At 52.4% G+C, this 13,600-nt stretch overlaps 1 protein-coding gene across 1 annotated transcript in view; it reads left to right on the plus strand.

Moving 5' to 3' along the window:
- LOC140390256 (class I histocompatibility antigen, F10 alpha chain-like) overlaps positions 1–12,683 on the plus strand; it is a 48,584-nt gene extending 35,901 nt beyond the window's left edge. The window contains exons 4-8 of the mRNA XM_072475261.1: positions 4,329–4,592; positions 7,663–7,767; positions 8,963–8,995; positions 9,239–9,286; positions 12,216–12,683. Of these exons, the coding sequence (XP_072331362.1) occupies positions 4,329–4,592; positions 7,663–7,767; positions 8,963–8,995; positions 9,239–9,285 (449 nt within the window). The 3' untranslated portion in view covers position 9,286; positions 12,216–12,683. The remainder of the gene's footprint in view (positions 1–4,328; positions 4,593–7,662; positions 7,768–8,962; positions 8,996–9,238; positions 9,287–12,215) is intronic.
- The last annotated feature ends 917 nt before the right edge of the window (positions 12,684–13,600 follow it).

The following is a 13,600-nucleotide window of genomic DNA, read 5'->3' on the forward strand; positions in this document are numbered from 1 at the left end:
CTGAGTAGGTGAGTGAGGGGGGACTGAGACTAGGTGACTGAGGGGTGGGGGGGGACTGAGTCGGTGAGTGAGGGAGCGACTGAGAGTCGGCGAGTGAGCGGGGGGGACTCCGAGTCGGTGATTGAGCGGGGGACTGAGAGTCGGTGAGTGAGGGGGGGACTGAGAGTCGGTGAGTGAGGGGGGGACTGAGAGTCGGTGAGTGAGGGGGGGGGACTGAGTCGGTGAGTGAGGGGGGGGGACTGAGTCGGTGAGTGAGGGGGGGACTGAGTCGGTGAGTGAGGGGGGGACTGAGTCGGTGAGTGAGGGGGGGACTGAGTCGGTGAGTGAGGGGGGACTGAGTCGGTGAGTGAGGGGGGGACTGAGTCGGTGAGTGAGGGGGGGACTGAGTCGGTGAGTGAGGGGGGGACTGAGTCGGTGAGTGAGGGGGGGACTGAGTCGATGAGTGAGGGGGGGACTGAGTCGGTGAGTGAGGGGGGGACTGAGTCGGTGAGTGAGGGGGGGACTGAGTCGGTGAGTGAGGGGGGACTGAGTCGGTGAGTGAGGGGGGGACTGAGTCGGTGAGTGAGGGGGGGACTGAGTCGGTGAGTGAGGGGGGGACTGAGTCGGTGAGTGAGGGGGGGACTGAGTCGGTGAGTGAGGGGGGGACTGAGTCGGTGAGTGAGGGGGGGACTGAGTCGGTGAGTGAGGGGGGGGACTGAGTCGGTGAGTGAGGGGGGGACTGAGTCGGTGAGTGAGGGGGGGACTGAGTCGGTGAGTGAGGGGGGGACTGAGTCGGTGAGTGAGGGGGGGACTGAGTCGGTGAGTGAGGGGGGGACTGAGTCGGTGAGTGAGGGGGGGACTGAGTCGGTGAGTGAGGGGGGGACTGAGTCGGTGAGTGAGGGGGGGACTGAGTCGGTGAGTGAGGGGGGGACTGAGTCGGTGAGTGAGGGGGGGACTGAGTCGGTGAGTGAGGGGGGGACTGAGTCGGTGAGTGAGGGGGGGACTGAGTCGGTGAGTGAGGGGGGGACTGAGTCGGTGAGTGAGGGGGGGACTGAGTCGGTGAGTGAGGGGGGGACTGAGTCGGTGAGTGAGGGGGGGACTGAGTCGGTGAGTGAGGGGGGGACTGAGTCGGTGAGTGAGGGGGGGACTGAGTCGGTGAGTGAGGGGGGGACTGAGTCGGTGAGTGAGGGGGGGACTGAGTCGGTGAGTGAGGGGGGGACTGAGTCGGTGAGTGAGGGGGGGACTGAGTCGGTGAGTGAGGGGGGGACTGAGTCGGTGAGTTAGGGGGGACTGAGTCGGTGAGTGAGGGGGGACTGATTCTGTGAGTGAGGGGGGGGATTGAGTCGGTGAGTGAGGGGGGGGACTGAGTCGGTGAGTGAGGGGGGGGACTGTGTCAGTGAGCGAGGGAGGGACTGAGTGTCAGTGAGCGAGGGAGGGACTGAGTGTCAGTGAGCGAGGGAGGGACTGAGTGTCAGTGAGCGAGGGAGGGACTGAGTGTCAGTGAGCGAGGGAGGGACTGAGTGTCAGTGAGCGAGGGAGGGACTGAGTGTCAGTGAGCGAGGGAGGGACTGAGTGTCAGTGAGCGAGGGAGGGACTGAGTGTCAGTGAGCGAGGGAGGGACTGAGTGTCAGTGAGCGAGGGAGGGACTGAGTGTCAGTGAGCGAGGGAGGGACTGAGTGTCAGTGAGCGAGGGAGGGACTGAGTGTCAGTGAGCGAGGGAGGGACTGAGTGTCAGTGAGCGAGGGAGGGACTGAGTGTCAGTGAGCGAGGGAGGGACTGAGTGTCAGTGAGCGAGGGAGGGACTGAGTGTCAGTGAGCGAGGGAGGGACTGAGTGTCAGTGAGCGAGGGAGGGACTGAGTGTCAGTGAGCGAGGGAGGGACTGAGTGTCAGTGAGCGAGGGAGGGACTGAGTGTCAGTGAGCGAGGGAGGGACTGAGTGTCAGTGAGCGAGGGAGGGACTGAGTGTCAGTGAGCGAGGGAGGGACTGAGTGTCAGTGAGCGAGGGAGGGACTGAGTGTCAGTGAGCGAGGGAGGGACTGAGTGTCAGTGAGCGAGGGAGGGACTGAGTGTCAGTGAGCGAGGGAGGGACTGAGTGTCAGTGAGCGAGGGAGGGACTGAGTGTCAGTGAGCGAGGGAGGGACTGAGTGTCAGTGAGCGAGGGAGGGACAGAGTGTCAGTGAGCGAGGGAGGGACTGAGTGTCAGTGAGCGAGGGAGGGACTGAGTGTCAGTGAGCGAGGGGGGGGACTGAGTCGGTGAGTGAGGGGTGGGGGGGATTGAGAGTCGGTGAGTGAGGGAGGGACTGAGAGTCGGTGATTGGGGAGGGACTGAGGGTCGGTGAGTGAGGGAAGGACAGAGTCGGTAAGGGAGGGAGGGACTGAGTCGGTGATTGAGCGGGGGACTGAGAGTCGGTGATTGAGGGGCGGAATGATTCGATGATTGAGGGGGGACTGAGTCGGTGATTGAGGGGGGACTGCGAGTCGGTGATTGAGGGGGGTCAGAGAGTTGGTGAGTGAGGGAGCGACTGAGAGTCGGTGAGTGAGGGAGTGACTGAGTCAGTGAGTGAGGGGGGGACTGGGAGTCGGTGTGGTAGTATGTATTGGGGGTCATGTGGGACTGGAAGCCCTAATGTCATTGGCTGACAGATCCCGGGTCCTGGTTGGCCGTTGACCTCTAGCTCCGCCCTGAAGGCGGAGTATAAGAAGCCGGAGTCTTCCCCCGCAGGCCAGTTAAATATCGAGCTGCGGGAGAACAGACACGCTTAATAAAGCCTCATCGACTTCACTCTATTCGTCTCATGGAGTCTTTGTGCGCTACAATGGGTGACTGAGAGTCGGTGAGTGAGGGTGGGGACAGAGTCAGTGAGTGAGTGGGGGACTGAGAGACGGTGAGTGAGTGGGGACTGAGTAGGTGAGTGAGGGGGGACTGAGAGTAGGTGGGTGGGGGGTGACTGTCGGTGAGACAGGGGGGGACTGAGTCGGTGAGTGAGGGACTGATTGAGAGTGAGTGGGGGACTGAGAGACCATGAGTGAGGAGGGGACAGAGTCGGTGAGTGAGGAGGGGACAGAGTCGGTGAGTGAGGCGGGGACAGAGAGTCGGTGAGTGAGGCGGGGACTGAGAGTCGGTGAGTGAGTGGGGGATTGAGAGTCGGTGAGTGAGGGGGGTGACTGAGTCGGTGAGTGAGGGGGGGGACAGAGTCCGTGATTGAGTGGGGGACTGAGAGACGGTGAGTGAGGGGGGGGACTGAGAGTCGGTGAGTGAGGGGGGGGACTGAGAGTCGGTGGGGGGGGGGACTGAGAGTCGGTGAGTGAGGGGGGGGACTGAGAGTCGGTGAGTGAGGGGGGGACTGAGTCGGTGAGTGAGGGGGGGACTGAGTCGGTGTGTGAGGGGGGGACTGAGTCGCTGAGTGAGGGGGGGACTGAGTCGCTGAGTGAGGGGGGGACTGAGTCGCTGAGTGAGGGGGGGACTGAGTCGCTGAGTGAGGGGGGACTGAGTCGCTGAGTGAGGGGGGGACTGAGTCGCTGAGTGAGGGGGGGACTGAGTCGGTGAGTGAGGGGGGGACTGAGTCGGTGAGTGAGGGGGGGACTGAGTCGGTGAGTGAGGGGGGGACTGAGTCGGTGAGTGAGGGGGGACTGAGTCGGTGAGTGAGGGGGGGGACTGAGTCGGTGAGTGAGGGGGGGGACTGAGTCGGTGAGTGAGGGGGGGGACTGAGTCGGTGAGTGAGGGGGGGGACTGAGTCGGTGAGTGAGGGGGGGGACTGAGTCGGTGAGTGAGGGGGGGGACTGAGTCGGTGAGTGAGGGGGGGGACTGAGTCGGTGAGTGAGGGGGGGGACTGAGTCGTTGAGTGAGGGGGGGACTGAGTCGGTGAGTGAGGGGGGGACTGAGTCGGTGAGTGAGGGGGGGACTGAGTCGGTGAGTGAGGAGGGGGGGACTGAGAGTCGGTGAGGAGGGGGGGACTGAGAGTCGGTGAGTGAGGGGGGACTGAGTCGGTGAGTGAGGGGGGACTGAGTCGGTGAGTGAGGGGGGGGGACTGAGAGTCGGTTAGTGAGGGGGGACTGAGAGTCTGTGAGGGAGGGGGGACGGAGACGGTGAGTGAGTGGGGGACAGAGTCGGTGAGTGAGGGGGGGGACTGAGTGTCGGTGAGTGAGGGGGGTGGGACAGTCGGTGAGTGGGGGGGGTGGGACAGTCGGTGAGTGAGGGGGGGGGGGGACTGAGAGTCGGTGCGTTGGGGGGGGGGGAAACTGAGAGCCGGTGAGTGAGGGGGGGGGGACTGAGAGCCGGTGAAGGGAGTGATGCCTGAGATTCTCTATCTCCGGTTTCCTGTACTGATTCCTCTTCCTTTTTCTCTCAGTTGCCCCCATCGTGTCCTTTACCCGTTTGAGTGATTCTAACCGGCTGTCCTGTGTCGTCACCGGCTTTTACCCTCAAGCCATCGAGGTGAATCTGTGCAGAGACGGAGTGGTGATTGATGAGACCCTGTCCAGTGGGATCTTACCCAATCACGACAGGACCTACCAGATCCGGAAATGGGTGGAGTTTGATCCGGAGGACCAGGCCGAGTATTCCTGTCGGGTGGAACACAGCGGACTGAATGAGGCACTGATGGTGATTTATGGTAAGACCATTTCTCACTGTTTGAGAGACACGGCCTTCGATCAGGATGACACGAGGTGTTAAATCCTCAGTTTCTTTACCCGTCAGTCTGGCCTCAATAAAAGTCGAGATGGATTTGCAGGTACAGCATTAGTTATTTTATTAGACTTGCAAGTCTTTCTCAGTTCACAGCAGTACAGATCACCTCTCTGCTCTCTGTACCTCCGGAATCAAGTGAGGCTATCCGACAAAGCTCTGTACTGATACATTCAAATGGCATCAAGTTTCACATACTCGACGCCCATAGGTCATCCTGTGTCCCTCCTGACCTGTTTGATCTATTCTGATTGGCTCACTTCCAATCCCTTCCTCTGGCGCCTATTACTCAGCATCACTCTGGTGGACACACCTCTTCCTGCTTTTCTATGCGGTCTGAAATCCTTTGTCTGTGAACTAACCAGAATTAAACTGGCCTATCTTCTACATTACATTAACTAATATCTCTAAAGTAACTATTTTATATCATTCGTCAGAGGGAAGGTCAGTGCTGAGCTGTGATGAGATTCAGACAGGCAGTGACAGAGACCCAGTACAGCCAATCTTCACACAGGACAGAACACAACCAATCACCAGGCAGAACACTAGAAGGTGGTCTTGCATTATAAAACACAGGAGGCATCAACACTCTGCCTCTTTCCACTGGTGACAACTGTAGTGACAGTCAGGGTGTATATATCAGTTAGCACCTTCTACACATGGCTCAGAGCTAGTCTGGTCTAGTTAGTTATAGTAAGCACGCTTAGATTAGTAGAGTTTCAAACCCACAGCGGACTGTGTACACTGCTTAACAAGTTCAATAAAGCGTATTGAACCAACATCACAGTTTGGAGTCTACTTTCAAGTACAACTGCATCCAGTTGCATTCTGTGTTCCCCCAGGGTGATTAACACGACAAGCTGTTCACCAGGACAGCTGTTGCCCAGGATACAGAGTGCAAATAAATGTTAAACTCCAATGCATAATATCCAAAACACCACCATTGGAAGACAGTAATTGTGTGTCCTGGGATTTACCGTGCAACATTCCCCATTGTGTCCTGGTGTATCCTGGGATATTACAGTATGAGAGGGCGCAGTGTGTCCTGGGATATTACAGGAGGGACAGGCCTGGTGTATCCTGGGATATTACAGGAGGGACAGGTCCCAGTGTATCCTGGGATATTGTAGGAGGAACAAGACCCGGTGTATCCTGGGATATTATAGGAGGAACACAGTCCTGTATATTTCGGAAGTTGACTTCAAACAGCTTAAAATCAGCTGTCACAAAAATAATGGAATCTCTTCTACCAGGGGCAGGTTTAACACATAGGGTTAAACAGCTGGCTTGTAATGCACAACAAACAGCAGCGCGGGTTCAATTCCTGTACCGGCCTCCCTGAACAGGCTCCGGAATGTGGTGACTGGGGCTTTTCACAGTAGCTTCATTGAAGCCTACTTGTGACATGAAGTGATGATTATTATTCAGGGAATTCTTGAAAATCTAGAAATCGATTAATATAATCATGAATAGTCAGCTTGGATTCTGAAATATTAAATGTTGCTTTACCTCAATAAGTGGATTTTTTTGAGGATGTAACAGAGGGAGTGGACAATGGTGATATAGTAGATGTAATTTAATATGGTTGGGCAGCACGGTACCACAAGTGGCTAGCACTGTGGCTTCACAGCGGCAGGGTCCCAGGTTCGATTCCTTGCTGGACCACTGTCTGTGCAGAGTCTACACGTTCTCACCGTGTCTGCGTGGGTTTCCTCCGGGTACTCCGGTTTCCTCCCACAGTCCAAAGACGTGCAGGTTCGGTGGATTGGCCATGCTAAATTGGTCTTAGTGACCAAAAAGGTAAGGAGGGGTTATTGGGCTCCTGGGACAGGGTGGAAGTGAGGGCTGAAGCGGGTCGGTGCAGACTCGATGGGCCGAATGGCCTCCTTCTGCACTGTATATTCTATGATTTTTCAAATGTAATAGATAAGGTGACTCATGATAGATTAATTGTTGTCAAGAGAATGTGGAGTGAGGGGACAAATGGCAGAATGATTTGAAGACAAAAAGCAGAGAGTGAGAGTGAAGGATCATTATTCAGAGTGACAGAAGGTGGGAAGTGGTGATCCACAAGGATCAGTGCTGGGATCACCACTGTTCACAATTTCCATTCAATGATGTGGACATGAGAATCCGATACACTATTTCTCAATTTGCAGAGGACACCAAATTGGGTGGGAATAGTCGATACTGAGCACGATTGCAGCAAAGAATAGACAATATAAACTTGTAGAATGGGCACATAATTGGTGAATGAAGTTCAGCACCGATAAACGTGGGAGAGTTTTCATTAAGGATGAACAGGGAGATCACATCTTACTTGGAAGGAGTAAGTCCGGATGGGATCGGGGACAAAGAGATCTCGGTGTACAAGTACACCAGTCAGTAAACCTAGGGCAACAGCTTAGAGAAGGCCATAATAAAGCAAAGAGAAAACCAGGCTTCATTTATCAAAAAATAGAATTGTAAATTAGGTAGTGTAGCGCACAAAGACTCACGAGAGACGAATAGAGATGAAGTCGATGAGGCTTTATGAAGCGTGACTTGTTCCCCGCAGTTCAGTAGCAGACTGGCCTGCGGGGGAGAACGCCTGGTTCTTATACTCCGCCTTCAGGGCGGAGCTAGAGGTCAACAGCCAACCAGGACCCGGGATCTGTCAGCCAATGACATCACGGCTTCACAGTCCCACATGACCCCTAATGCATACTACCACAGGTAGGTTAGGCTAAACCTGTATCAAACCTTGGTTAAACCACATTTGAATACCGTGTGCAGTTCCAGTCACCATTTTTACAAGGAGAGACTGTAGAAAAGTTTTCCAGCGATGATACCAGAAATGAGTGTGTGTACGTATCAGGGAAGGGTTGACAGGCTGGGTCTCTGTTCTCAGGAAAACAGAGGCTGGGGTTGGTCAGATTGAGGACTTTAAAATCCAGATGCTCACATTTTCTCTCTCCCTGATTCACTCTGTCTCTCTGATTTTCTTTCCCTAACAGGGCCAAAGCCTCACTCCCAGGTTCCTGTTACCATCGGGATTGTGCTCGGGATCCTGCTGCTGCTCATCACTCTCATTGTGGCTGTCGTCATCTACAACAAGAAAGGTAGGAATTGGAGGGAAAACAGCAGCTCCGCACTGGGTGTTGGAGGGATCCTGATGGAATATTCCAGTGTGAGGCTGGCTTAGTTTGTGGGTCTCTGGTTGGTGTGGGGGAGCACACAGTGGGTGAAAGAGCCCCAGGGTTGGGACAGGGAGAGAAAGGGGTTCATGGTAAAGGGAGAGAGTCTGAAAAGTGGCAGTCTCAGATTGGACGAGGAGTTCAGGTTATCAGTGAGGATCCCTGATCAGTACGGGAGCGAGGGTCTCTGGACAGTATGGGAGTGAGGGGATCTGGTCAGTACGGGAGTGAGGGTCTCTGGTCAGTACGGGAGTGAGGGTCTCTGGTCAAGTCGGGAGCGAGGGTCTCTGGACAGTACGGGAGTGAGGGTCTCTGGACAGTACGGGAGTGAGGGTCTCTGGACAGTACGGGAGTGAGGGTCTCTGGTCAGTACGGGAGTGAGGGTCTCTGGTCAGTACGGGAGTGAGGGTCTCTGGTCAGTACGGGAGTGAGGGTCTCTGGTCAGTACGGGAGTCAGGATCTCTGGTCAGTACGGGAGTGAGGGTCTCTGGTCAGTACGGGAGCGAGGGTCTCTGGTCAGTACGGGAGTGAGGGTCTCTGGACAGTATGGGAGTGACGGTGTCTGGTCAGGCTGCAGTGTGGGGCTGGGGTCAGGGACGTGGGGGAAGTCAAGGCGGGGGTGAGATAAAGGTCGGGAGGGGGAGTATGGGATTGGGGGGTTGACGGGTAATGTGGGACCGGGGGATGACGGGAAGTGTGGACTGGGGGGAGCGAGGAGTGTGGGGCTGGGACGGCATGGGGGAGTGCCAGGTTGGGGTCACAAGGTGGGGGAGAGTGTGACCCCTGGGGTCAAGGGTGTGTGGGGAATGCAGGACTGGGGCCCAGATGGGGGACAGGAAGCTGGGTCCCAGGGAGGGGGAGCAGGAGGGGAGAGAGTGGGGCAAGAGTTTCAGAGGGGTGTAGTGTGAAGCTTTGGTATCGGTGGAGGGAAGGGGCTGGGTTCATGGGGGAAGGATGGGGCTTGGGACAAGGAGGGGGTGGGGGCACGGCATGAGCGTCTCAACATTCTGTGAGAGGGGCTGAGGTGAGGGAGAGTCCATTGTTCCATTACATTCAGAGTTCCAGCCACTCTGATTTTCTTTCAATCTCTCGTCACTCACTGAACATTCCTGTTTTACAGGGAGGGGGAAGAGCGCCTACAATCCTACAAACAGTAAGCTGATCATCAAACACCCTCTGGACCTGTGTGAATTATTCTTCATTCTGTGTCTGATACTCTCTAATAATTGCTCTGTGTGTCACCATCTGAATATGTGTGGTTTCTATTGCCCTGTTGTGTCTGTCTATCTTTGTCTCTCTCATTCTCTGTCTCTTTCTCTCTGCCCTTCTATCTCATGCACTATCCCTGCCTCTAATAATGAACAGTTTTTTTTAATGCCTCTCCTTCCTTTAACAGCTTCTGATAAAGGGGATTCTTCATCCAGCTCCTCCGCAAATCACTAAGGTATGAGCAGCGTTGAACACAATTGGGATTGGATCATTCTAACGGGGATATTCCCGCTGGTGTTAACTGTATAATCTGGTGGGTGGAATGTGAGCTCCGTGTCTGTCTCCGTGTATAGTCATTAAAGACAAACCCATCCAATTCAGCACTGAGCTTTGTGACTTGTCTTATGGAAATGGTTGGTCCTCTACAGTCTGAGGATGGAGATATTGTGGGTGTTGAGACATCCAGAAACATCTCACCTCCTCAAAGCTGTTCGGATTCCTTTAGGAAGTCTGAATTTCCAGAGTTTCCCCTCAGTTGGTCAGTGTCAGTCCTCCAGGATTTAGCAATAGTCACATTGTGTCATGGGTCTGATTTTTGCTCTTGTTTCTCAACCTGAATTGTGGTGATCCTCAGGTGCAAGGTGGATCTGATGGGGTTTTGCTGGTGTTTGGGGGTCTGCTGGGATTTGCTGGTGTTTGGGGGTCTGCTGGGGTTTGGGGGTCTGCTGGAGTTTGACAGCTGATTTGAGGATTGGAAATTGAATGTTAGAAATTTACAACACAGAATGAGGCCATTCAGCCCATCATGTCCATGCAGATTAATGAAGAGCTCCCAGCCCAATCTCACCTTCATGTCCTCGGTCTGCAGCCCTGCAGATCACAGCTCCTCAAGTCGACATCCAAGAATTTATTAAATGTGGCGGGAGTTTCTGCCTCTCCCAACCTTCAGGCAGAGAGTTCCAGGTCCCTCCCACCCCCCGAGTGAAAAAAGTTTCCTAATCTCTCCTCTGTTGCTTCTATCGGTTACTTTAAATCTGTGTCTCCTGGTTTTTGGACCCCTCTACCAAGGTAAATGGGTCCAGTGGAATTCTCCGGCAGCGCACCCCTGGTCACGGGGTTTCCGGATGGCGTTGGCCAACATGGCCATTGGCTGGTCAGCGGCCGGAATGGAGGATCTCGCTGCCAGCGAGGGCACACCCTGCAGGAAAACGCAGCTGGTGGCAGAGAATCCCACCCGTCATCCTTATTTACCGTGGCTTCTCATAATTATATAAACCCCAATTATAGCTCCCTTCACCCTCCCCTATTCTAAAGAATCCTATTCCAGCCTCTCCGGTCTTTCCTCCCAGTGAACGTTCTCCAGTCCTGTCCACATTAAACAATCTCCTCTGCATTCTCTCCAGTACAATCACATCTTTTCTGTAACGTGCTGACAGACTGTTTGCAGTGTTCCAGCTGTCGTCTATCTGGTGTTGTTCACAGTTCCAGCAAAACCACTGCTCTATTCCTCAGATAATAATGTTATTCACCTTCTTAACCACATTGTGGCCCTGTACTCACAGCTTTCCCCATTCTTGGATACACACTCTGAGGTTTCTCTCTTCCTCCACATTACTCCCGATCCTCCCATTTACTGGCGATTTCCTTTGTTTTGTTGCACCGCCCAGAATCCATGATCTTGCGTTTCTCCAGGTCGACTTCCACTTTCCTTCCCAACTGACCACCACAGCACAGCACAGAACAGGCCCTTCGGCCCTCGATGCAATGCTTGGCACAACATCGAGAGCCGAAGGGCCTGTTCTGTGCTGCACTGTTCTATGTTCTATCTTCCTGCAGTCTGAAGGTTTCATCCTCGCTGTCAACCACAGAGATAATATTTGTACATCTTCAAACTTATCATTTCCCCCTGCATTTGAATCTAAATCATCACAAAATGCAAGGGAGTGAGGGCCGAGCTCTGTGGAACCCTGACTGGTAACAGGCTTCCAGTCACAAACCCTTTTAACCCTTTGCTGCCTGAGGCAATTTTCGATCCGATTTGACACTTGGATGGTCCCAAGTGTTTTTACATTTCTGAGCAGCCTGCAAGGTGGGACCTTCTCTGAATCTATCTTCTCTAAAATGTTGAAATTTACATTGACCATGTCCACCACACAGCCCTCATTAATCCTCTTCAAAAAATAGTTTGATCCGGAACAAATCCATGCTAACTTGCCTTGATTCTAACTGAAAATTAATTCCAATAATAATTCCACCACTGAGGTTAAACTCCACCTATCTCAGACTATCTCTTTGTCCCTTTTCAATCCTCTTATAACTTTGGCAGCCCTTCGATCCTCTTCCACCACTCCTGTGAAAGTCGCCATCGTCCCAGAGGACCGTGGCTGGTCTTCTCTTTGAACGAGAGAGAGAGAGAGCTGACTGGTGGAGATTTAACCTGAGGATCACCACACTTCAGGTTGAGAAGGCATGAATAACCTCCGCCGGTACGGGAATTGAACCCACGCTGTGGGTGTCAGTCCGCATCACAAACCAGCCAGCCAGCCAACTGAGCTAACGAACCCTCAGTGTAACCAACGCAGAATGATTCTGATGGTCAAAGCCTCTGAAATTACCACTCCTTATTGCTTTTAACCTGCTGATTTATCAATTTTAAAGTTGTCAATTCCTTTAATATGATTGTTTCTTACAATGTTTATCTGATCCAGTATTTCACATTCTTCTTCCTTAACTGTGCTGTCATCAGTGTTCCATGTTTTCCAAAGAAAATAAAAGTATTAAATTTCATAATTGCAATGTATTTATTAACAACCTAACCACATTATCCGCCCTCTCACACAGACTATCTTATTGGTCTCCAATAGGCCCTACTCCTTTCTTTTCCTTTTGTCTTTATTTACTTATTCAACATCCCGGGAGGCTCCTTGATTTTACTTGCGAGCATTTTTTTCTTTCCCTCTTTACTTTCCTACTTTCCCTTTTAATCTCACTCCCACACACTCTGTACTCTTCCAGGTTTCTGCATTATTAGGTATCTGGGGTCTGATGGATTTTGCTGCTGGTATTTGTGGGGTGTCAGCTGGATCTGATGGATTTTGTTGGGGGTGTTCCAGGCCTGCTGGGTTTGCCTCACTCTGTCGTGATGTTTTTTTTCTCTTCCCCAGTGACCTCCAGTGTTCCGGTTGGTAATCCAGGGACACCAGTCGCCGAGATCAGCGGCAGCAGAGGATGAGAGAATCTGGGAAGATGCAATTTCAGCGAGATAACAGCGAGCAAGTGATCAAATTGCACATATGTATCTGCGGAAATGGATCTGTAGTGATGGCATCAGAGATTTCTCTGATTAAATTTCTGTTCTGACCCAACTTGTTTATCCTGTACAGACTCTTAAATCCATCTCACTCACGGCTGATTCACTAATTGGGAGCCACACATTGTGGACACGCCCACCTACAGGGAAAATGCCCAGCTTTTGAAAAAACCTATTCCAAATGCGGTAAACAGAATCATTTCGCTCTGCAGTGCCATTCAGCGACTAAACGTCCTCAATTTAAGTAATCAATTTCATTCAACAAAAATATGTGTAAAAATATTAATACGAATAAAAGTATATCAAAAATGGTGAAACCTGATACAGTTACAGATACTGTCTTGAAGATACATTTTTTTGTTAGCATTGTTGAACAGAATCAGACAATTATGATGTGCAATTCTTCTCCACAGATATCGCATCCCATAAAATCCATCAACTCGGAAGATGAATGGAATATTCCATTACAAGTTAATGGATCCGAGATTGTGTTCAAACTTGACACTGGTGCAAATGCTAATTTAATTAACAACTTTGATTTATCCAAGCTACATAGGCTTCCAAAGATTCAACGCCCTGACCGCCAGTTGTGTGACTACAATGGCAACATGATTACTTCCTTGGCTTCATGTAATATCTTGGTAGGAAACAAAGACACAGGGATGCCTTTGCGATTTGAAATTGTTGATGCTAGACTTTCATTACTATTAGGTGTTCAAGCAAGTCGAGACTTAAACCTTGTGAAATGAATTCACAGCACCGACAAATGTCCTGCCCCTGTGCAAGAAGACATTGAGGACATGCTAGCAAGGTTCCCCGATGTATTCCAAGGTATGGGTACTCTTCCTTTTATGTATAACATTCAACATTCAAGGAAGATATGCGTGGAAAGTTTTTTACGCAGAGGGTGGTGGGTGCCTGGAACTCTTTGCCAGCGGAGGTGGTAGAGGCGGGCATGATATTGATGCACGATCAATGACCACTAAAGTGAGGTTGTAGTCCAACTGAAGGCTTTAATAAGCTAGATGTTTCCCCCAGCAGCTCAGGTACAGAAAGAAGGCTGCTGGGGCGGCACGGGCTGTTGTACCCCACCTTGCAGGGCAGAGCTACCATAAAGCTTAACCAATAGGAAACATACAATATCTACCAATGGTATCCCAGCATTACCTGGTCCCGTAATATCTCTACACAGATTACCACATTCACCCCCTGTTAAAAAAGAGTCTGGCGAGGGCGGTG

The sequence above is a fragment of the Scyliorhinus torazame genome, chromosome 14 (assembly GCF_047496885.1).
Source record: "Scyliorhinus torazame isolate Kashiwa2021f chromosome 14, sScyTor2.1, whole genome shotgun sequence".
Classification (NCBI taxonomy): domain Eukaryota; kingdom Metazoa; phylum Chordata; class Chondrichthyes; order Carcharhiniformes; family Scyliorhinidae; genus Scyliorhinus; species Scyliorhinus torazame.